The sequence below is a fragment of the Notamacropus eugenii genome, chromosome 2 (assembly GCF_028372415.1).
Source record: "Notamacropus eugenii isolate mMacEug1 chromosome 2, mMacEug1.pri_v2, whole genome shotgun sequence".
Lineage (NCBI taxonomy): Eukaryota > Metazoa > Chordata > Mammalia > Diprotodontia > Macropodidae > Notamacropus > Notamacropus eugenii.
The window spans coordinates 219,830,196-219,854,765 of NC_092873.1; the positions used below are offsets into that span (position 1 = coordinate 219,830,196).

The following is a 24,570-nucleotide window of genomic DNA, read 5'->3' on the forward strand; positions in this document are numbered from 1 at the left end:
AGCCCATCTGTCAACAGCATTTATTAAGAATCTCTTACTGATTGGAATCTCCACCATCAGACAGGCAGAGACAAGGGAGCTGTGTCTAATCAACTGAAACAGTGTTGTATCTTGGCTACATATTCTTTTCATGCTATTGATAAGTAAGCCCCTTTTGTTAAATATTAGATTACTTACAGGTGTCTTATTATGTTTAATCCTGAACCACCATATCAGGCTGAGTCGGGTATGGTCTAGAACAACTATGATATACAATTTTTGTATTCAGACTAAAGATCAAACATCCTGCCCTCCCTTTAGTAAAGAAGCAGTTGATATGGGTGCATGAATATTGTATATACTGAAAGACACAGTTGACATATTGGTTGGTATTGATGAATTGGTTTTTGTTGTTTATAAAGGAAAGTTTTGGTGGTTGAGAAAGTGATTATTGCAATAATTATTGGTATTGGAATATTGGAATAATTTTATTGGTATAAAAAATGAAAAGCAATTAACTATTTTAAACATATTTTAAACATAAACATGGCCTACATATGGCTTCTCTCAAATCCACCTCAAGTTCAAAACCGTCTTGAGGCCAACATCCACTCAAAACCACAGCTTACAAGCGTCCATCCATATTTTTCTTTTATCAACAAGATGAAAAAGTAGATCAAAGCAAAAGACATTTAAATAAGTAGAATGGAAACTGCCTCTTCCACCCTTAATATGCATAAAGGTTCCTCATCTCACAGATTCCTATACCACTGGGGAGAGGAGCATATATGGCCAGGGAAGTTTTATTCCTAGGGATCATGCAGAGATAGCTAAATCAACTCATGCTCCAAAGGTTGTGTCCCAACTGTGATCCCTCTCTACTCCAATGAGGCACTTGCTCATCCCCAAAGGACTGTGGATGTCAGCTGCTAGCTGAGTAAAATATTGAGCTGCAGGCTACTATTTTTCTTCTTTGCTGCCATTTGCTGGTCTTCAGCAGCTGTTTCGACTCCTCCTCACATGGGAGGTGGGGGTGGGAATCTATCGGCTCTTTTAGCTCATAACCCTAAAGATTAGCTCTGTTCTTTATAATTAAGAACCAGGCCATAGCCAGGCAGGAGAACTGTTAGGCTTCTGGAATTTCTAACTTTTTTTTTTTTTTTAACATCTTTGCTCCTATCTAGTCTACTACATGACTGAGGGTTAGAAAATTCCTTTCAACTCATTTGTAATTTTACCAAACTAATTTATGCAAATCCCACCCCACAGAATGGCTGGAAGAGGGTGGTGACATTTAGTTTATTTCTCTGTCAGTTACAAAGTTTTTACCTTCTCTGTCAATGCAATGATAAAAATAAAATAATAAAAGGGTTGGACTAGATGATTTCTAAGGATTGTTCAAGATCTAAACCTTAAATAACTTTTCCAAGGTCACATTTCTTGTATAGTTACAGGGCTCAGAAAAAAAATTCTGTTCATCTGATTCTCTCCTTCGATTATGTCACACCACTTCCTTGCTTCCTTTATCTTAAAACTGGGATGCTGGCATTCCCTTCATCTGGAGGCAGAGAACTTGAGGTCAAATCTTGCTCTGATGCCACAGATCTGCATGACTTAGCTTAGTTAGCTTCCCTGGGCCTTATCCTCATGCCTCAGTTTCTCCAAAATGAGGGTATATTATATGGCTTCTGATTATCTCTTCCCACCCTATGATCCATTTGTCAGGTCCAGCAATTTTCTCACAAATAGACCTGTTATGGTTAGGGTTAGGGTTAGGTTAGTAAGCTACTTCAAGGCATGCCTATATGCCAAGAAACTATAATTTCTTAGTAGGGGGAGTAAGTAGTGGCAAATATTTGCTCAGAATTGTGTTGTATCACATCATGAGTCAATGATTCTTTAGACCAGATATAAACTAGCCAATTGTTCCTTCAGTAGTTCTTCCCCGAAACTCTTCCTATCAACATGCTCTTTCATTTCAGTTATGCTAAACCATAAACTGCATAAAATAGCATTCTCCCAAATTGGAATTTAAGCAAAATGAAAAAAAATCTCAGGCTTTGAGGATTGAGAAGGAAAACAAGCGTTGAGAATAGATACATTGGATTGATTATCAGTTACACACTAAATTCCATGTGGGCAGCAGACTAATCTGTCAGCACTGTGGCACACTGGAAAGTCTTTTGGTCTGAAATCAGAGGATCTGGGTTCAAATCCCAGTTTCCTACTTACTGTGTGATCTTCTCCTCCCTAAGGCTCGATTTCTTCCTCAGTAAAATGAGATGGTTGGACTAGATTTAGAGGAGTCAAATGTGCAGCCTTTAACTAGCAGCCCCACAAAACTCTTGCCCAAATCAGATTAAAATGTAATTGGGAAATCTTGGACAAAATAAATAAAACTACAATATAGATAATGTTAATTTCTGGCTTTCTAAGTCAATATGATGCCCTCAGGGATCCATTTCTGTTTGAGTTTGTCACCACTGACCCAGATGACTTCTGGGATCTTTTCCAGGTCTAAATCTATGAACCTTTAACTAAACTTCTTAGCTTCCCTGTTATGTAATATAGTACATATTAGACCCTTAATAAGAACTGCTATCAAATTAAAAGAGGGAATATCACATAATAGATCAAGGGCTGGAATGTGCATTAGGAAGAACTGCCTAAGGTTCAAATTCTGTTCCAGAGACACAAGCTGTGTGACTCTAGAGCAATCACTCAACTTTTCTGAGCATCACTTTCTCTATCTGTAAAAGAGGGGTGACAACAGAACCCTACTTCACAGGGTTGTTGTAAAGATCAATTGAGATGATGTGAGACAAGTATTTTGCCAATTCCAAATCTCTCCATAAATTGAGCTTTGGTGCTATTAACGAAATTAGGTCTAATGTGATGAATCACAATTTTAAGTTCCAAGGGTTAGAAGAAAACGTAATTCATGCCAGAGCAAACTCTGAGATACATATGATGTAGCTCTGAATGTTATTCCTCTCTTCTCACATCCTGGAGTAAAGCAACTAAGTAAATTTCCAAATTAGAACCTGCTGTTCTATGACCCTGTACTTGTTTGTCATAGTCTCAAACTTGGCAACTTCATGTTCTTAACTGTCCTTTGGAAAATCAAGAATTCTTTTGATATAAAATCCTAAACTAAGGATTTTAAAGGAGATAAACTCCCTTCTAAAATAAAAATGACTATTTTTATTCCAAAAGAGGATTTTGCAAAACCTCATTATTTCTTTATACTATATTTATTCTCAGCATCTCTTCCTATACATATCTTTTCTTAACTTTGGACTGACACTACATAGCTAAACAAGGTATTTGGTACAAGTATTAAGACTAGGATTGAGCCTTTAAAATATTTCTTAAAGTTCTAAGAATCACTAAGTAGTTATGCAATAAATTGTTCCAGATCATTGCATATTTAACTCAGGAAACATGGGGAGAAGGGAGTAGAGAAGGGGGAAAAATGACCTCTTCATATCAGCTAACTAATCCAATGATTTTTTCTATACATAAACATAGTTGATAGACATAGGGTACCGAATACACTGCCTAAGATCATAAAGGATAGAATCCTTCAATTTTAGCAAATTAAATATAAAATTACTCCCTCCTCAAATTTGTCTAAAGTACTTTGTCTGGATCTCTCCACTTTTTTTATCACATCCTACCTTTTGTCATATATATATATATATATATATATATATATATAATATATATACACATACACACACATACACACATACAGATATACACAAATATATATATTTGTGTGTCTATGTATATTTGTGTATATGAGATGTGTGTGAATACATGTATATACACATATATGTACATAGGTATACATGTACATATGGCTATAGTTATCTGTACACATCTCATATATATACACACATACATAGACATAGACACAAATTTGTATATATGTGTGTGTAATATATGCGTGTATATGTGTGTGTACATATATATAATTCTCTCTCACTAAGTTTAGCCCCTGTAACCCCATATCCCCTCCCCAGAGCTTTGCACATAGTAAATATTTAATCAAAGAGTGCAACTCCGATGGGCTGGCCATGTTGTTCAAATGCAAAATGTATGCTTGCCAAAAAGACTATTTTATGGAGAACTCGCATGGGGCAGGTGATCACATGGTGGCCAGAAGAAACAATACAAGGACACTTCTCAAGGTCTCTCTCAAGAACTGTGGATTTGACTGTGCAACATGGGAGACACTGGCATAGGACCACACAGCATGGTGTGCCCACATCAGAAAGGGTGCTGTGCTCTATGAGCAAAGCAGAATTGAGACAGCACAAAGTAAATGCAGGATGCACAAATTTGGGATATCCACCCTAAATATTAACATGGACTATCTGTACCCAACCTGTGGAAGAGCATTCCGAGCTCATATTGGTCTGATCAGCTACACTCGGACACACTGAAACCTGACTTTATCATGGTAATGTCATTTTGGTTCTCTTTGAAGACGAAGGACAACAATCAACCAAGTGGAATTAGTAACAGGGACTTGGCAATAATGTAGCAACATACATTCTAGATTTGCTTTGTTCATTTAGGAAATTGTTTTCCAACACTAAATCCATGAAGCTAATAGCTCAGAAAATGCCACCCCCACCCCCCAATCTTAGCTTGCTGACTCAGGTCCAGAACGAGGGCCAGTGTGAGTAAGGGCTGCTCCAGTTCTGGGGCCTGTTTATTCCAAGAGGTTGAGGAAGCTCTAGAAGCCGTACAGATTTCTACAAATTCTGATCCCTGGAACTTCACAAGCTATCCTGGGGTTTATGAGCAAGATTTCTTTTTTAAGGACCATGCCTTAAACCCAAATCACCGCCTCTCAGTGACTGGCCAACAATAGGTCCCAGCCCAAGCCTCACTTGCTTATTGTTTGGGCTCCAAAGGCTCAAATAAGTGTAAATAGCAATTATTTTTGTTTTGTTCAGAAACCCTGAGGGTCTTCCCCAACCAGATTGATTTTTTTTTTAAAAAACTAGGTAAAAGAGGCCATTGTCTGCCTCATTTCTTACCTAGCCATAATCACTGGATGGGTGTTGCCTCACACAAACTGAGACCTGGAAAAGACCTTAGCTTAGTAAGGCCAAGGTCCCCCACTGCATGGTCCAAAGCATCTCTAGTCATACTGATGTACATCTTTCCACTGGACCCAAATGTCTCCAGAGGAGAAAGTGAGACTTGTGACTTTGCATATCCCTCTCTCACTTAAATCCAATTCACTCGCAAGGCATGGCATTACCTCCCTGATGTCATGGTCTTCTTCAAGAATGAAGGACAAACAACAATCAGATTTCAGTTCACATTGAGAGGAAAGTTCAGATGATATACAGGAGTTGAGGGGGCTGGGTCCTACACTGAGCCATACCTCCAGACACACCCCAAAGCTGACTAAACCCTAAATCCATAACTTCCTGGAAAACTCTTTTGAATGCCAGATCACTCTGGGGCCACACATTTGCACACTCTAAACTTGTTCTACACTGAGGGTGTACAGAAATGAGGTGAGATGACGTGAAGTTTGCTAGTCTGGTTGGCTCTGAGGGCATGGACTTTGCTATAAGAGTATAATGACTAACAAAGCTATCATAGATTCAGAGCCTAACGGGATGGTAGGGGCCATCTAGTCTAATCCCCTCATTTTGTACATGAGGAAAATGAGATCCGAAAAAGGGAACTGACTTGTCCCTAGTCATCAGGCGGTCTGATTATTCTTTCTACTGCAGCTGAGGCATTATAATGGCAGAGGAGAGTTGGAAAAGGAATTTCATGTTAGCCTTCTGTTCTTTCTTCTTTCTTCCTTCCACAATAGCTGATACTTTTGTGGTTGTTTAGTTGTTCCAGACGTGTCCACGATATGTTCCTGACCTCATTTGGGGTTACCTTGTCAAAGACACTGGAGTAGTTTAAACATTTTCTTCTCCAGCTCATTTTACTGATGAGGAAACTGAGGCAAACAGCAAGAAATGACTTGCTTAGGATCACACAGCTAGTAAGTGCCTGAGGTGAGATTTGAACCTTCCTGACTTCTGGCCTTGGACGCTATCCACTGCACCACCTAGCTGCCCTAGTCTATATTTACAGGAACACATTAAGGTTTGTAACATGCTTCCTTTGCATTATTTCATTTGATACAACACCTCTGTAAGATAAGTGCTGTAGTATTCCTGTCACAATTTTACAGCTAAGGGACCTTACCTCACTCAAAGGGAGAACCTGAAAAGGCCTTGGCCTAAAAGGGCTATCTCCAGTTGTCCTGATGAATATCTGACCACTGGACCCAGATGGCTGTGGAGGAGAAACTGAGGCTGGTGACCTTGCACAGCCCCGCTTCACTCAAATCAAAGTCAACTGCAAATCATATCATCATTTCCCTGATGTCATGATGCTCTTTGGAAACACACACAATACAGTTAAGGAGGTTGAAGGAAACCAGAAGACTTCCTTAGGTTGACCTAACTCAGAGTATTTGAGGTGGGACTCCAACCCAGGACTCTCTTGACTCCAAATTCAATGCTCTGTCCAAAACACTGTAATGTCTCACTTATAAGGTACTCCTTTGTTAGGGCTGCTGCCTGTTTCTCCATTAATTCTTCCACAATTGCTCTTAAGAAATTGATAGTGGTAGAAGCAAGAGTTAAGAATCCATCATTATCAATGCAACCTAGTATTTCCACCTGAGTAGTTAAGCTGTGGCTAAGAAGGTTATTATATCACCACCATAGTTTTCTCTTACTAACTGCTGAGTGACCTCCAATAAATGACTTAATCTCTCTTAAGTTCCTTAATATTATTCTTCTTTAAGGTAATAGCTGTGAGATAGGAGAGTTGTTTAATAAGTTAGTACTGGTAAACACTTTGAGCTCCTAAGATCAAAGATATTTCACTATGACCTATTTTTTGAAGGAGAATCTGAACTTGTTTTTTCATCAGTGTAGAAAACTCCTAAAGTAGTCAGGTGGTGCAATGGATAGAGTGTTGAGTCTAGAGTCAGGAAAACTCATCTTCCTGAGTTCAGATCCAGCCTCAGATACTTATTAGCTGTGTGACACTGGGCAAGCCATTCAACCCTGTTTACCTCAATTTTCTTATCTGTAAAATGACCTGAAGAAGAAAATGGCAAATCACTCTATTATCTTTCCCAAGGAAACTCCTAACAGGGTCATGATGTCAAACACCACTCAACAGCAACAGAAGGAACTGCCACTGATAAATCTCCCTACACAAATGCAGGGATCTATAATTTATTGTATAGAGAGTTGCCTAGATGTATTGATACTTGCAATTTGATCACTGTCACACAGTCAGTATGGATCAGATCTAAAGTTGGAATCTATGTCTTTTTGACTATGAGGTAGGTCTTCTATTCTACTATATCATTGAAAAGAAAAAACAAAACAAAACATAAAGGATCCCATGAGAAATTATGGGGAATGTAACAAAAATGTGGTACCCTGTGCATGATGATGATGATGATGATGATGATGATGATGATGATGATGATGATGATGATGATGATGATGATAACAACTCTCATTTATATAGGTCTTTACTGGCAAAAACCAATGAGGAAGATTATACCCATTTCCCAGATGAGAAAACTAAGAATCAGAGAACTGATTTGTGTAGAATTCTAGTGTTAAAACTGGGATTCCAGGATTATACTATCTAGTTAGTGTCCAAGGCAGAACCTTGCCTGAAGTCTTCTGACTTCAAGACCTGTGTTCTTTGCATGGCAATATTTTGCCAACTTGACCTATAACAATAAAACCAAGGACTTTAAAAAATAAAACAAACCCAAATCTTGGAATCATAAGGAAAATGAAAAGAGAAATCATCTTTATGAACCAAGGCCTCACCATTTGAAAACAGGCTTAGAAACCAGAGATCTTGTCTTACCCTCCAACATAAGTTTTTATGGGAAAACACCTAGATTAGTGAGTTAAAAATTCTGATCTATACCATAACACTTCTGGAAAGATCAAAGTTAAGATTCTTAGTGAAATTAACTTGAGAGATTATAAAATCCTGTAAAAACAAGTTTAGCCTGATTCTAGGTTCTCTCACCAAGGTCTTAAAGCAACTGACAGCACAAAGTTCAGGAAAAATACTGCCTTTGTATCTCATAAATGAAATCTTTTGGTATTTGCTGATCCAAAACTAAGGAGGTTTAATTGAGAATGTTCAATCTTCTTTGGACTTTAGCTTTCAGTATAGAGTACTGCCTAGTTTATTCACATCAAGGACTTTTCTTGTTTCACAAGCAATAGTTGATTACTAACTACATCAGATGGATAAGATTTTGTAATATATTTAGAATCTGATATGAAAAAGTCCTAAAATATTAAGTGTCTTTTGACTTCTCCTCAGGAGGTCTTTCTTGATCTCCTGTACCATTAGGACCCCACTTTTTATTACTTTGTATTTATCCTGTATAGACTTAACATTACACATGTTATTTTTCTCAAATAGTACGACAGCCCTTTGAGAACATGAACTGTTTTGCTTTTGTTTTTCTAAATACTCAATAGTTTTTAAAAATAGAATTGATTTCAACTCATATTTACACATGTAGTTTTTACTGTTGCATGCTCACATCATATGTATCTATGATATATGTGTGTACATTATATGTGATATGTGTATCCATGCATATATGCATACATTACATGGGGTAGATGTGTATTACATAGGTGTGTACATTATATATAGCATGCATATATTATATGTGTGTGCATAATATAACATTGTATATTATATGTATATACATTAGAGATATATGTGCATTATATGCGTATATAATATATATAGCATAATGTGTTATATATGCATGTGTATTATATGTGTCTATTACACTGTGTGGTGCATTATGTGTGTATTATATATAATATATATGTTATATGTATGTATATTGTACATGATATGTGGACTATATATGCATTGCATTATATATGATGTCTATTATATACGCATCATACATTGTATATAATATTTATATATGTGTATGTTACATATAATATGTGCATATTGTGTATGAACAGTATACATGAAATTTATATATTATCGGTACAGATATCTAATATATGTATATATATATATAAATATATATGCATAAAGTCTAGAATAGGAAATTGAAGAATTACTAGAACAAGATTTCTTAATCTGGGTTGAAAAGACCCACCAAGAAGTTCATGGATAGATTTCAGGAAGTCAATAAGCCTGGCTGGGGGAAAAAAATTACATCTTTATTTTCACTAGCTTGTGATCTCCTTTCCGATCCTATATATTTTAATCTTATATATGAAAAAAATATTGTAAGGGTCCATAGGCTTTACTAGACTACCAAATGAGTTCATGACATATAAAGATTAAGGATCTGATATTTGTAGAACTGTGAAGAATTTTAGCTTTCAGAATCAAGTTTTTTTAAAAATCCATCTGTAAAGCTAATATGTATTTGCATACAATGTAAATCTAGGCTGCAGAGTCCTCCTTTTGCCACAAATAGCTATGTGACCTTGGTCAAGTCATTTATCATCTATTAGCCTCAGTTTCCTCATTTGAAAAGTGAGAGTTGAACTGAATGAGTCATAAAGTTCCAGCCTCTCAGAAATTCCATGATGTGGTAGAAAATAAATGAACTATTCATTAAGTATTTCTAAGCTAATGTGGGTGAGGATAAAAATGATATTGAATAAAGACTAACCTTGCAGCAATAGGTCAAACTGAAGATAAGAGAGCCTAAAGCTAGGTAGGCAACTAAGAAAGATACAACTGCAGTAATGTAAGCATGGAGCATTGGAATGGGAGGGTCTGGACTTTTACTACCCTGTGGTGACTGTAAGAATGAAGGACAGATGGAAGAGATAATCTGAAGTAAAAGTAGACAGGACTTTGTGATCAAATGAACACAGGGAAGAAGGAGAGGGATGAATCAAACATAATTGCAGGTTTTCCTGCCTTAGTGAATGAGAGAACAGTGATGGTAAAAAAAAAAAACAAAAAAACAAGGAACTTGAGAGAGGAAGATGGAGATGATATGTTCAAATTTGGATGCACTGGATTTGAGGTGATGACAAAGTGGAAATCTTCAAAGGGGAAATGCCCAAGGGGCAGGTGGGGATGCTAGACTGAAGCTGGTGTATGAGGATAGGCTTGGTAATGCAGATATGGGTATCACTAGCCTAAAGGTATTCAATGATACTGTGAAAGAGTGGACTTGGAGTTAAGGAGTGTGTACAAGGAAAAGCAGAAAGTCAAAAATAGAATCCTTTTTTTTTTTTATCAAGTGCTTATGACAATTTAAAAAATTTTTTTAACACATTTTGCAAAGAAGCCTTATTTTCATTTTATAGAATAAACAAATACCCAGATACATTAAATGAATTTCTCAACTACCTGTTCTTACTACTAAAGACAAGATCAATAACCTCTGAGACTCTTAAACCCTTCTTTTTCCTATAAACTCCATATCGCTTAATTACAAGGTATGTAAAAAACCCTTCAGATTTCATTTTCTCCCCTCCTTGTACCAACTGACTACTCCTCATTAGCTTCCCAATATCCTAATGGAAAAAATGATAATGCATTTCACTTAGCAATAGGCTATTTATACAATTCTCTGGAGTGTGCTGATTTAAAAAGTTATCTGTAGACATTAAAAAAATTTTTTTTTAGATTTCATTTTCCCCCCTCCTTGTATCAACTGACTACTCCTCATTATCATCCCAATGTCCTAATGAAAAAAGTGATAATGCACTTCACTTAGCAGTAGGTGATTGATACATTTCTCTGGAGTGCACGGATTCAAAAAGTTAGACATTAAAATTTTTTTTAATCTGGGAAACAATCTTTACAGCAAGTGTCTCTGATAAAGGCTTCATTTCTCAACTATATAGAGAACAGAGTCAAATTTGTGAGAATGCAAGCCATTCCCCAACTGATGAATGGTCAAAGGATATGAGCAGTTTTCAGATGAAGAAATCAAAGCTATCTATAGGATTAGGATGAAGGGCTCTAACTCACTTTGGTTTAGTGAAACACAAATTAAAACAGCTCTGAAATACCACCTCACACCTATCAGACTGACTAATATGAGAGAATGTGGGAAAATTAAGACACTAATGCACTTCTGGTAGAGTTGAGAACTGATCCAACCATTCTGGAGAACAATTTAGAACTCTGGCCAAGGGGCAATCAAACTGTGCATATACTTTGATCCAGCAATACCACACTAGGTCTGTACCCCAAAGAGATCACAAAAAAGGGTAAAAGTCCTCCATGCAAAAATATAGCAGCCCTATTTGTGATGGCAAAATATCGTTAAGCAGAATAAATCCCCATATTAGCCATGTCCAAACAGACACTCAAAGCACAGACTGAAGCACATATATCTATATACATACATATACACATGTGTGTATAGTCACACTTAAAGCATATATACATGTATACAAATATATATGTTGAAGCATATGTACACACATATATATACTGAAGCATATACATACACATGTGTACATACTTTACAAATGAGGAAATTAATTTGAATAGCAAAAGAAAATTAATTAGGTAAGAGCTCATCCAAATGGGAATAACATTATTGTACAGGATTACTTTGCTTTATTGCTTTTCTTAAATCCTTATGCATATAAGCATTGCCCTGGGAGTCAAGAGACCTGAATTTTAATCCTGAGAGCATATTAGATAATCTCTAAGGTCCCTTTCAGCCCTGAGAGACTGGGCTCTTTACAAGGTTGGACAAGACAATTTCTACTATCCTTTCCCCTCTAAAATCCTATGGTACTATTAGGAGAACTGGCTACTTAAAAGGAATTCTAAAGTATTTCTGAAGCAAATTCTTCCTTTGTAGTGTTAATGATAATATTCCAATATATTTTGTCAATTTTAATGTTTTTAACTTTGTTTAGCAGAGTGCCTGGCGGAGGGTAAAAAGCTTAATAAATTATCTATATATCAATCAATCTATCTATCTAATTCCTACAAAGGGAAAGCATTCCAGACCTTAAGTTATAAATGACAGAGTTCTTTAATAGATTAAAGGTGCTGGTATACAATTTTATTGGTCACAGCAAAAAACAAGAAATAAAAATGAAACAAGCAACTAGAAACAGCCCGCATATCCCAGGACTGAGGAACGACAGAACAAATTGTGCTATAAGAACATAATGTAACATCACACAATAAGAAATGGCAAATATGAATACTTCAAAGAAAGGATATGGACATTTTTCAAAGGAAGAAGTATAAATTATCAGTAACTGTAAGAGAAAATGCTCCAAATTACTAATCATGAAATATGAGAAATGCACATTAAAACTACTCTAAGGTTTCACCTGAGGGTTGGCACTGATCATAAAATATGGAAATAGTGTTGGCAGAGTTGAAAGTAGTCAGGCAAACTAAAACAAAGTTAGTGGAGCTATGAACTAGTACAACTACTCTGGAAAACAATTTGGAATTATCCAAGAAAAGTTACTAAATTGTTTACATCCTTTGATCTAACAATCTCATTACTAGCAATTTACCTTTGTCTTCCCCTTAGCGCAGGAAGTTACGAAAAAAAAGGTTCAACAAATATCCAAAATACTAAAAAAAAATAATTAAAAGTAACTTTTTAAAAGTTGATGCTGTGTGTGTGTATGTGTGCGCACATGTGTGTTTCTTAATAGTAGCAAAAATCTGGAAGCAAAATGGGTGCCTCTTGATTGAGGAATGGTTGAACAAATTGTGTTATAAGAAGAAAATGGATTATTATAATTTAAGAAATAATGAACAACAGGAATGCCGAGAATATGAGAAAACATATATAAAATGGTGAAAAGCAGAATAAACAGGAAAACAGAACCACATTCAAGAACCTATGATTTAGCACCAATGCAAACCGAAATCTGATCTTTTGAGTTATAATCTTAGAGGATAACCTGAGACTTCGAGAGATCATGTGACTGGCCTATGGTCACTCATCTCCTAAGTGTCAGAGGTGGAATATGAACCTAGGTTTTCCTGATGTCAAATATATCTGTCTTTTACACCACGGTGCCTCTCAGTAATGACTGTAATTTAAAAAAATAAAATAAATTACAAGGAAGTAAAAGATGTTGAATGATGCAGGAGAAAACAGGCAAATATACAAAAAAATAAAAAAATAATCAAAATTAATGTATGTTTAAAATATTTTAAATGCATATTTAAAACAAATATTTTAGTTTATGACTGTACATTTTGGCTTTTTTTGCTTTTGTTTGTATATTTGCATGTTTGTTTTTGTTGATGGTTGCTAGATTTAGGAGTGATTTAGATTCAGATTGACAAATGAACATATAAAAGGAGTTGTCATAGTGACCCTATGCATTGGGAGAATATTAATTATGCTACCACATCCCCCTTCGTGGGGCTAGAAATTCAAGAAAATTGCCCCTCATATTGCAATGGACGGGCTCTGATAGATAGCCCGGTGTTGTCTATTAAGGATGTTGAATTAAATGCGAGAGGGCCTCTCTTTCACTTTTCAATTCAATGAACAATGATCTACTCTTTTTAGTGCGTATACCTGGAAGTCATAGTGACACTTGTCATTTCCACAAATCATTTTAAGAGGGCGAGTATTAAATAAAAAGAATTTAGTTCCAACCCTCCCTCCTCCCCTAAAAAAGTCCTACGTTGCCAATATAACCAAATATATGGCATGCAGATCTCGTGGCATGCCACTTGAAGCTTTTCCAACAGGGGGATTTGCAGTACTTAGTCATCATCATTAGAAACACTGTGTCCCAGTTCTGAGAGAGCACTCATTCACTGCCCTTGTGATATGTTAACAGTTGGGAAAAGAAAGTATAAACTAGAGTGCCTTTCACATTTTGTCAACAGAAGGTAGAACAGTTACCCAAGTCATCTCACTTATTGGTGAAAAAGCTAACCAGCTTCACTAAATCATGGCCAGAAATATGTTTTCAGAAAAGAATCTTTTGGAAACTGTTTTATGCTCTGGCTTGCTGAGAACAATGACTGGATTTAGAGTTGAAACTTGAGTTCCAATTCTGTCTCAGCCGCTGGTCTCACATATGGAACAATTCAATAACCCAACCTAATAAAGTATCATTTGATATCTACTATGTGCAAGGTACTGGAGATACAGTAACAAATCAAACAAACAAAGCTTGTCCCTTCCTTCAAGGAGTTGATATTCTTTCAATGGCAGGATATGTCATCCATCTCTCTGGGCTTCATTTTCTTCATCTGTAAAATGGGGAGGAGGCCAGTGAGGATTAGATGGCCTCTAAAGTCCCTTCTATCTTGAATTCTATGATCTTGAAGCGATAGGATTAGGAACAGTGAGAAAACCTGGTTAATCAGTACCAGACTCATTCAGATCAATTCTTGTCATTATCTAGAGAAGCATCTATTTGGACCCACTCTGCTTTCCTTATTTTTTTTTTTCTCAGATGAATGTGACTGTTCACAGACACATAGAATCACAACTTTAGAGCTTCAGGCACTCTGAAGTGGGCAGGGATTAAGTGATTTGCCCAGGGTCATGTAGTTTAGTAAGTTTTGGGGACCATATTTGAACTTGAGTCTTCATACTTCAGACTTAGTGCTCTAGACCTTGACTATAAATCATGATGGGATAAGGTAGCTCCTACGCTAACAAAATTACAGCTTTTTTTTTTTTTAATGAACCATCTTTGAAGGTAAAAAGGATGTTTGAAGTTAATTTAGGTCAAACCCTCTTGAGGCATCTGAGGCCTAGAGAAATTAAGTGGCTTGGCCATTGGGTTCCAGCTCCAATGCTCTTTTCAGCATACTGTGAGACAGAGGACTGTAGTAGTCTTAGGGGAGAGGCAAAGTTTACCCAATATTATCTAAAGTATAATGAAATAGTAAATGATATATAATATATGCAAAGCACTTTATAAATTCCCCAAACTTGTATGAATATCAATGATTAGTACATAGAGTAGGCAGCCTTTATGGGTGAAGCTAACACTCAGAGACATGAAATGAACCGCCATTCTAATGAGCCAAATACCAAGGGTTTATGTACATTTGAAAGAAATGCTTAAACCTTTAGCCTGGCTCCTGTGAAATAAGCTGACACCGCAGCTGCTGCTGGCAGCTTTTAAGTTGTTTGCATTGTGCTGAACTGAGTAACATGATGCCTAACCCCCTGAGAACCTAATGGAAATGAATTGTGTGCCTCCTGAGGTTATCCCTGTGGGTGAAATGTTCTTTAAAGAAATATCCCAATGCCTTCCCCTCTCTCCCTCTTACCACTCCTTCCTCTCTTCCCCAGGTTGTTTACATAAGTAAAGTCATGAGCCATGTACATCACAGGGGAAGCTGAGCAATTCAGACAGACTTTTAAGACCTCTTTGTGTCCTGTCACATTAAAACTGTCCCCCACCCCACTTCCTTGCTCACCAGAAGAGATCAAAAACTTAAACAAATAAACAAAAATGCACTTTTCTTCTTTCCAAGTAAATGGATTTACTAAGATGTCCCTTTTATCCCACAACTTTTCACCTCTTTCCCTCTCTTACATTACTATATCCTTGGCTGTCTTTCCTTGCCTCCCTAAGAAGATTCTAGTAGGGAATGTTCTTTATTGCCCCCTGAAACAGCATTCCTAAATGGCATATTTGTCACTCTTTGATGGCCCTACTAGACTGTCCATTTGCAAGCATACTGTGGAAGAATTTTCTGAGTTCATATTGATCTGATCAGCCCTAGTAGGATACACTAATGACTCCAAGGTAATGATGTCATTTTCAGTCCTCTTCAAGAATGAAGGACAACAACCAACCATCATTCAGGAAGCTCTCTTTCTTCAAGGTTCAATCCATCTCTATCGCTCAGTCCAGGTCATTCTTACTCACAGAGTCACAGAACTTAAGAGCTGGAAGAGACTTTAGAGGTCAACTTATTCAACTCACATATGAAAGGAATCCCCACTATAATAAACCTGACTTGGTTTTCTTCTCAGCCTCAACCTTTTCCCTCATGCTTGGGGACTTCAACTTATATGTCCTTACCCACTTGAATAACCCTAGCTTCTCAGGGTCATCAAACTCCTCAGCTCTTGTAAACCCTGACTTTATCTCAGCCCTACTTAGGGAGAGTCATACCTTTGACCCATAATTTCTTCACTTAGGTGTTCCAGAAATAGAGAGACAATTACAGTGCAATAGAAAGTGCTGTCTATGGAGTCAGATGACCTGGATTCAGATCCCAACTCTGCTACTTATTCATTGGATGACTTCGGTAAGTAATTTAAACTCTTAGGGTCTTAGTTTCTTCAATATATAAATGAAGGCTTAACACATTACTTGGCATACAGTAGAGTACAGAAGTATATATAAGTATAGCTTAATACATACATGTTGACTTGATTTGAAAAGAAGATTGAACCACATATATTACAGTGGGAATTCCTTTCATATATGAGTTGGACAGACAACCTTTGAGGTCTCTTTCAACTCTTACATAACTTCTAAGGTTCATTCCAGCTCTAAATCTAAGATTCACTAAAACTCTGAAAATCTGATTACAACTTCCTCTTCTTCAATATCACCTTCTACCTGTACCCTCATAAACTTCTTTGTCCACCCTGATCTCTGGTCCTTCTGCTTCCTGTTCTCTGCTCAGGCTTCCCTTCTGTCATTTCAGCCTGGATCCTACAGTTAACTTATGCAATCATATACTATCTTTGAGTCCTTTGGCCTTGTCCAGTCCTCTGTTACACCTTGCCAAACTCCAACCCTGGGTTATATTCTTGCCCTCTTTATCCCTATTCTAGGGACAAGCCTATTCATCCATGCCAAGTGGCTTCACCTCAAACTTATGTTATCTTATCTCAACTGGAGCATCACTGGTGTACAATAATCTTTTTATTTTGCCCTTATTGCCCTTGTCACACTTTTAATAGATGTTATCCCAAACCTCCTCCTCTGCTCTCAGACCTCCTATAATACTCCTTCTTCTATCCTCCCTCTCAATAAAGGAGTCTCACACCACACACAAGAATAAAGTCCAAATGGACACCTGATCTAAGTATAAAGATTGACACTAATGGAGCAAGGAATAGTGTATTTGTCCAATTTATGGAGAATGGAGAAATTTTTAACCAAACAAGAGATAGAGAACATTATGAAGTGCAAAATGGATAATTTTGATTACATTAAATTGAAAAGTTTTGCACAAACCAACCCAATGCAACCAAGACTAGGAAAGAAGCAAAAAACTGGGAAAAAATTTTTATAACTAGTGTCTGTGATAAAGGCCTCATTTCTAAAATATATAGAGAACTGAGTCAAATGTACAAGAATACAAGTCATTCCCCAGTTGACAAATGGTAAAAGTATATGAACAGGCAGTTCTCAGAGGAAGAAATTAAAGCTATCTAGAGTCATATGAAAAAAGCTCTAAATCACTATTGATTAGAGAGATGCAAATCAAAACAACTCTAAGGTACCGTATCACACCTATCAGATTGGTTAACATGACAAAATAGGAAGATGATAAATATTGGAGAAGATGTGGGAGAGTTGGAACACTAACTCATTGTTGGTGGAGCAGTGAGCTGATCCAACCATTCTGGAGATCAATTTGGAACTTTGCCCAAAGGGCTATAAAAATGTGCATACCCTTTGACCCAGCAGCATTGCTTCTAGGGATATATCCCAAAGAGATCATAAAAATGGGAAAAGGTCCCACATGTACAAAAATATTTATGGCAGCTCTCTTTGTGGTGACCAAAAACTGGAAATTAAGGGGATGCCTATCAACTGGGGAATGGCTGAACAAGTTGTAGTGTATGAATGTAATGGAATACTATTGTGCTATATGAAATGATGAACAGGAAGACTTCAGAGAGTCTTGGAAGGACATAGGTGAACTGATGCTGAGTGAAAGGAGCAGAACCAGGGAAACTTTGTACACAGCAACAACCACAATGTGTGAGGAGTTATTCTCATAGACTCAGTCCTTTATAGCAATGCAAGGATCTAAAAAAATTCCCAATGGACTCGAGGTAAAATGCCTTCCACATCCAGAGGAGAAACTATGGAACTGGATCACAGAATGAAGCAGACCATTTTATTATGTGTTATGTTTCATTTTGTTTTATTTTCATGGTTTTTCCCATTCATTTTTATTCTTCTATGCAACATGACTAAGGTGAAAATGTATTTAATAAGAATGTATGTATAGAACCTATATAAGATTTGCATGCCATCTTGGGGAGAGAAGGGGGGGGCGGGAAGGAGAGAGAGGGAGGGGGGAAAATCTAAGATATATGGAAGCGATTGTAGAAAACCGAAAACAAATAAATTGATTTAAAAAAAAAAAAAGACTTCAGAGAGACCTGGAAGGACTTATATGAACTGATGGTGAGTGAAAGGAGCAGAACCAGAAGAACTCTGCACACAACAAAAACCATAGTGTGCGAGGAAAATCTAAGATATATGGAAGTGATTGTATAAAACTGAAAACAAATAAATTAATTTAAAAAAAATAAAAGAGTCTCACCTCACACCTTACAAAGAAAATATAGGCTATTTATTTCAAACTCTTGTTTTCTACTCCACACTTCAAAATTCATTATCATTTCCCTTCCCCTCTCTCTCTTCCTTTACTCCAGTCTCTGATAAAGAGATAGCCCTTCTCCCTTGCTAAGGCTACCTCATAAACTTGTGCTCTTGATTTCAACCCCTCTCATCTTCTCAAGAAGCTTGATCCCTCAACCATTACCTCTTCTCTCACCTTTTATCTTTTATTTTATATTGCTTCCTTTCCCATTTCCTAAGATTCTGCCTTAGCATCCCTTCTCCTAAAAAAATCCCTCAAGTTATCATCCTACACCTCTTCTTTTCATAGCCAAGGTTCTAGAAAAGCCTCCTTTTAGAGATCTCCATTTCCTTATCCAATGCCCCACCCCACCCCCACTCAATTCTCAAACCTTTATTATCTGGTTTCTGAACCTAGAACTTGCCAAAATTGCTCTCTTCAAGGATGCCAACAATCTCTTAGCTGTTCAATCCAATGGCCTTTTCTCAGTCCTCTCAAGAAAGATCTTGATGTGTATGTAATCTGTACTCCTGTACACTCTCTTCTACCTTCTTTCTCTATCTCTCTCTCTCCCCCTCTCAGCCTACCTATAGGACCCCTCCTCAGTTTCTTTGGCTAGCTAATCAATATTCCCCAAGGCTCTTTCCTAGGCCTTCTTTTCTTTCTCTATAATCTCCTCCTTCATGATCTCATTAGTTTCCATGAGTTCAATTATCATAGCTATTCAGATGACTATTAAAACTATACATTCAACCCTTAAACTCCAGTGGAATGTTGTTAAATGCCTGCTGGCATTTCAAACTCAACAAGTCCAAAACAGAACTCATTACCCTTTTGCCCAGTTTCATCCCTTTTCCAAACTTCTTAATTACTGTCTATGACACCAATATTTTAATCATTATCCAACTTGGAGTCATCCTCCACTCTTCTTTCTCCATCTACTCTCACATGCACTAAGATGTCGAGTCTCATTTACCCTAGCTTCACACTAGTTCACATATCCATCATCTTCTTTGCACTCAACCAACCTGCAAGCATTTATTAAGTACCTTATATGGGCCACCTCCTGGGTTACAGGTGAGGAATTTCAGTACAATAAATAAAACAATACCCATTCACAAGGAGCAGTGATCCTAACTGTGGAGTCAACAAATACAAATATAAGAATATCCAGAATAAATGTAGAGAGAATAAATACAAAGTAATTAAAAGCAAGGTAAATGGAGAAGAAGGTCACTAGCAGTTGAAGGGATCCAAAAAAGGCTTCATAAAGAAAGTAGAGCTTAATGTATCTTTTTTCTTTGTTTTTTAAGGCAATTGGGGTTAAGTGACTTGCCCAAAGTCACACAGCTAAGAAGTGTCCGAGGCTGGATTTGAACACAGGTCCTCCTTACTTCAAAACCAGTGTTCTATCCACTTTGCTTAAGTTATGTCTTGAAGAAAAAGAGGGATTCTATGAGGTTGAGTTGGGGTAGTATGTTCTGAGCCTGGAAAATAACCAGTCAAAACAAAAAGACAGGAGATAGTGTTGTGTGGAAAGAACAGAGAGAAGACCAGTTTGATTTTATTGCATAGTGAGGGAGAAAGAATACTGTATAATGAAAGTAGAAAGATAAGTATAGTTCTAGGTTGTGAAGAGTTCTGAAAGTTAAACAGAGGAGTTTATGTATGAATGAAAAACTTTTATTACATGCTTTCTCTGTGTCACGTACTATGCCAAGTGCTAGGAATACAAATTGATAAAGAAGAGATTCCCTACACTCAAGGAGCTCTCAGACTAATTGGGAGGGACAACACATATAGGAGAGTTCAGATAGAAAGGTCCAGCGGTGCCAAGGAGATAGCTCAGAAGTCCATAACACACATAAAGATGTTTACCTCACAGAAGCAACCCACCATGATTAGGAAAGGGATAGTAGGTCTTGGAGTAATAGTGGAGTGAAGATTCTGGATTCTTTCTGGCACAGAGGGGGTATGGAGATTCACAGTCCATTCAAAAGGGGAAAGGGGAAAGGGGAAAGGGGCCTTGGCAGAAAGACCAATTTGGAAACAATCAAAAGACATTCCATTTGTAGGGGGATAACATGATCAGATCTATGCTTAAGCAGCATGGAAAACAATAAAATTGAGAGAGATTTGAGGTAGGGAGATCAATTAGGAGGTTGCTGCAATATTTAATCAAGGGGGGTTGAGAACTTGAACTAAAATGGTGGTTTTTTGAGTAGAGACAAGGGGTTAGATGGGAGAAATGTGATGGTAGAAACAGCAACATTTGACAACTGAATGGATATCCAGGTTGAAGGAGAATGAGAAATAGAGGACAATGTCAAAGTTATGAAGTAGAAGACTGGAAGAATGGTGGTATTTTAGAGAGAAACTGGGAAGTATGGAAGAAGTTGAGTTATGAAGGAAAGATGGGTTGTGTTTTACATGTGTTGGATTTGAGATGTCTCTGGTACATCCAGTTCTAAATGCCCAAGGGGCAACTGGTGGTACAAGATGAAGATCAAGGGAAATACTGGGGAGTCTGGGAGTCATCCACATAAAGAAGGTAATGAAACTCACAAAAACCAATAAAGTCACCAGGAGACAGAATGTGAAAGTACTAGAGTGAGAATTCCTAGGATAGGGTCTTGAAGAACATGATTTGGATGATGAACTGGAAAAGAAAACAAAGAAGGAATAGTATTAGGAACAGGTAGGTGGAAGGAGAAATGGGAGAAAATAATGTTAGAAAAGTCTAGAAATGGGAGAATATCCAGGAAATAGTGGTCAATATGGACAAATGCAGCAGAAAGGTCAAGAAAGATAAGGAATGAAAAAGTCATCCATATTTGACAATAAGGAGATCACTGGTAACTTTGAAAAAAGCAACTTCAGTCAAGTGATGAGGTCAGAAGTCAAACTGCAATGACTGGAGGAATGAGTGAGAAGAGAAAGTGGAAACATAGCATTTTCTAGGTGTTTGGCTGAGGAAAAGAAGAGAAACATAAGTTTACGGGCTGAGGACATGGTAGGATCTAGTGAAGGATTTTTAAAGGAGGGGTTGATCAGGGCATGTCTGAAGATAGTAGGAAGAGGGAGAAGATTGAAGAGATAGGGGAGATGAGGGAGGCTGCAATCTTCTGCAGAAGTTGTAAGGAGATGATATCAAGGGTAAATCTTAGATATGTTTTCTAGTTTAGGCCTTCATTACTTCTCATCTCCTAACTGCTCTATGCCTCATTCTCCCTACAGCTGTCAAAATGATGTTATACCTAAAACACAAATCATATCATTGCCCCACTCACTCATTTGAAAATTTTCAAAAGCTCACTATCACCCGTGGACAAAAAAATGCAAATTCTTTTATTTGGTACATAAAGCCTTGCCTAATCTTTTTTCCCAATGACCTTCCACTTTTATTTCATTTTACTTACATGCTCTAGAGGCTAAACAAACTGTTCAGCTAGATGTTACATATAAATAACACCCTATTTCCCACCTCCATGTCTTTGTACAAATAATTCCCCAGGTCTGGAATGCATTCTCTTCTTATCTCCAACTTGTTAGAATCCCTAACTTCCTTCAAAGCACATCTCAGGCACCACCTCTACACAAAGTCTTGTCCAATGCCCCCTTCTTGCAAGTTATCAGCATTCTCTCCTTTCTGCCTTAGATTTATTTTTTATGACTTTGTATTTACTTATTTGCATATATTTTTGTATCCCATCAATAGTGAATAAGGATCACTTCATTTTGATTTTATATCCCTAGAACCTAGAATAGTGCCTTGCACACAGAAGATATGGGGCAAATATTTGTTGAAGTGATTTCCTAATTTAAACATTATGATTGATGGGATGCTCTATAAGAGAGCAAGACTTTAAAATCATTGGTCCAACACTGGCTTACTTGAGTGAGTCAAGAATAAATATGACTTTGACAGCTATAGATCAGTGCAGTGTTTCTTCACAAAATGGAATAATACTAGTTTATGCTTCTATCGCCCTTTGTCATTATACAATACTTTCACACAGGTTATCTGTGGTGAACTCAGGTAGGACAAAGTATTACAGAGGAAGAAATAGGACAAAGAGTTTGGGTGAACTGCTCAAGGTCAGTTCATAAATGACAAAACTTTTAGGCAAAAATATGATGTCTTGGCACCAAATGTAATCTCTCTCTACTCCACCATTCTGTGTCTCGGACAGTAGTGATCAATTGTTGATGTCTACTATACCTTTATGGCTAGATAAGCAAGAAGATTGCACAGATATGTTAAGCTAACCTTTTCTCAGAAGTCATGCTTACAATGAACTATAAACAGTTTGACTATCCATAAACAATAGGTTACTATTTAAACATGAAAAGAATTGGATTAGGGAACATAGGATGATGAAATACTTACTTGGTCCAAGACCTATAGAAAAAGCAGCAACATAAAAAAGTAAGCTGACCAAGGAGAGCCATTTCAAATACTCTGGGACTTTGTCTGAGTCTATTTCCTGATGTTGTTGTGTTGGGCTTGGTCTAGAGGTTCCAACATTTGGCACAGATGCCCAGGTCAGTTCCCCTTGCCTTTTAGTGTCACTTTTAATTGACATGAGTGAGCTCTTGCTGTTTGGAGTGAACCCCATGAATAATTCTTTGAGACTGTTATTGCTAATTGGCAAATTTTCTTGCTCATAAAAAGTCAAATCTTCTAGGGAATGGTTGATAGGATTATGATTTCTGCAGATACTGGTAGAATTGATATGGATGTTAAGATTCAAAAGACCCATGGTTATCAAGGAGGCTGCCATCACTGAGGTGCCAAGGCACAGAAAAGTCTTGCTCCCAACCTGGTCCACAAAAAGGGTAGCTGGAATAGTGCTGATTACTTTGACAACTCCAACTCCAGTTGAGGCAAGGCTGGCTGCCTCATTGCTCTGAAATCCAACAGATTTTAAGACAGTTGATGCATAAAATAAAATGTTTGGTTGTCCTGTGATTTGCACAAAAAAAACCAATGTGAGGCCTATTAGTACTCTGGTCCTCATGTTGTCCTTTGATCTAAAAAGATCCCAGAAACTATACTGGTGTTCATCTTTCAAGGAAGACTTTATTGCAGTAAGTTCTTCACTAGTGTCTGAGATGCTTCTTAATCTTCCTAGGACTTTGCTAGCAGCTTCATCACACCCTTTCATCACCAGGAATCGAGGGCTGGGTGGAAGAAAGTACATTGCAATGGCCTGCAAAACTCCCATTGGAATAACTAGGCCAAACATATACTTCCAACCGTGTAAAACATGGGCAAATGCATAATTTGAGATATAGGCAAGGAGAATGCCAATTACAATCATAAGCTCATTCAATGACACAAGAAGGCCTCTTCTGTGCTGTGGAGCAATCTCTGCGATGTAGACACAGGTAGCAATGGAAGACAAGGATATGGAAACTCCGATGGCAATTCGTCCTCCAATAAGAACCGGGTAGGATAAACTCAGGATCAGAAGCAAGCTGCTTAGCCCAAGCAAGCAGGATGAAAAAATGATAGCAATTCTTCTTCCATATCTGTCTATCAGGAATCCTCCTGTGAGAGATGCCAGTAAGGCCCCAATGAGAAGGGAACTTACAACCATTTCCTGCTGTCGACAAGACAAGTCTAATAAGCCACTTAACTGTAGAAGGGCCCCAGAGATGAGCCCAAGTTCATAACCCATCAGGAGTCCACTGACAGCAGCAGTGACAGATGTGAGGAAAGTAAACATTCCACAACCTAAAAACAAAGACAAAAAACAGAGATATCAGTCCCAAATTATTATTTTAACTTTCTACGTATGAACTGGGCCATAACCTTGAGCAAATGATTTCATACCACTGAGCTAGGACGAAAAGACCAAATACCAAACTCAGCATCATTGCAGGAAAAACAGACATTGTTGGCTATAGAAACAAAGACTTCCTTCCACCACCTTTTTTTTGGGGGGGGGGGGTGCAGGG

The 24,570-nt window shown here is 37.4% G+C and overlaps 1 protein-coding gene across 1 annotated transcript in view; it reads right to left on the reverse strand.

The window, feature by feature from the left end:
- Positions 1–24,570, reverse strand: part of SLC2A12 (solute carrier family 2 member 12) — a 72,877-nt gene that overhangs the window by 19,709 nt on the left and 28,598 nt on the right. The window contains exon 2 of the mRNA XM_072643391.1: positions 22,997–24,346. Coding sequence (XP_072499492.1) covers positions 22,997–24,346 — 1,350 coding nt within the window. The remainder of the gene's footprint in view (positions 1–22,996; positions 24,347–24,570) is intronic.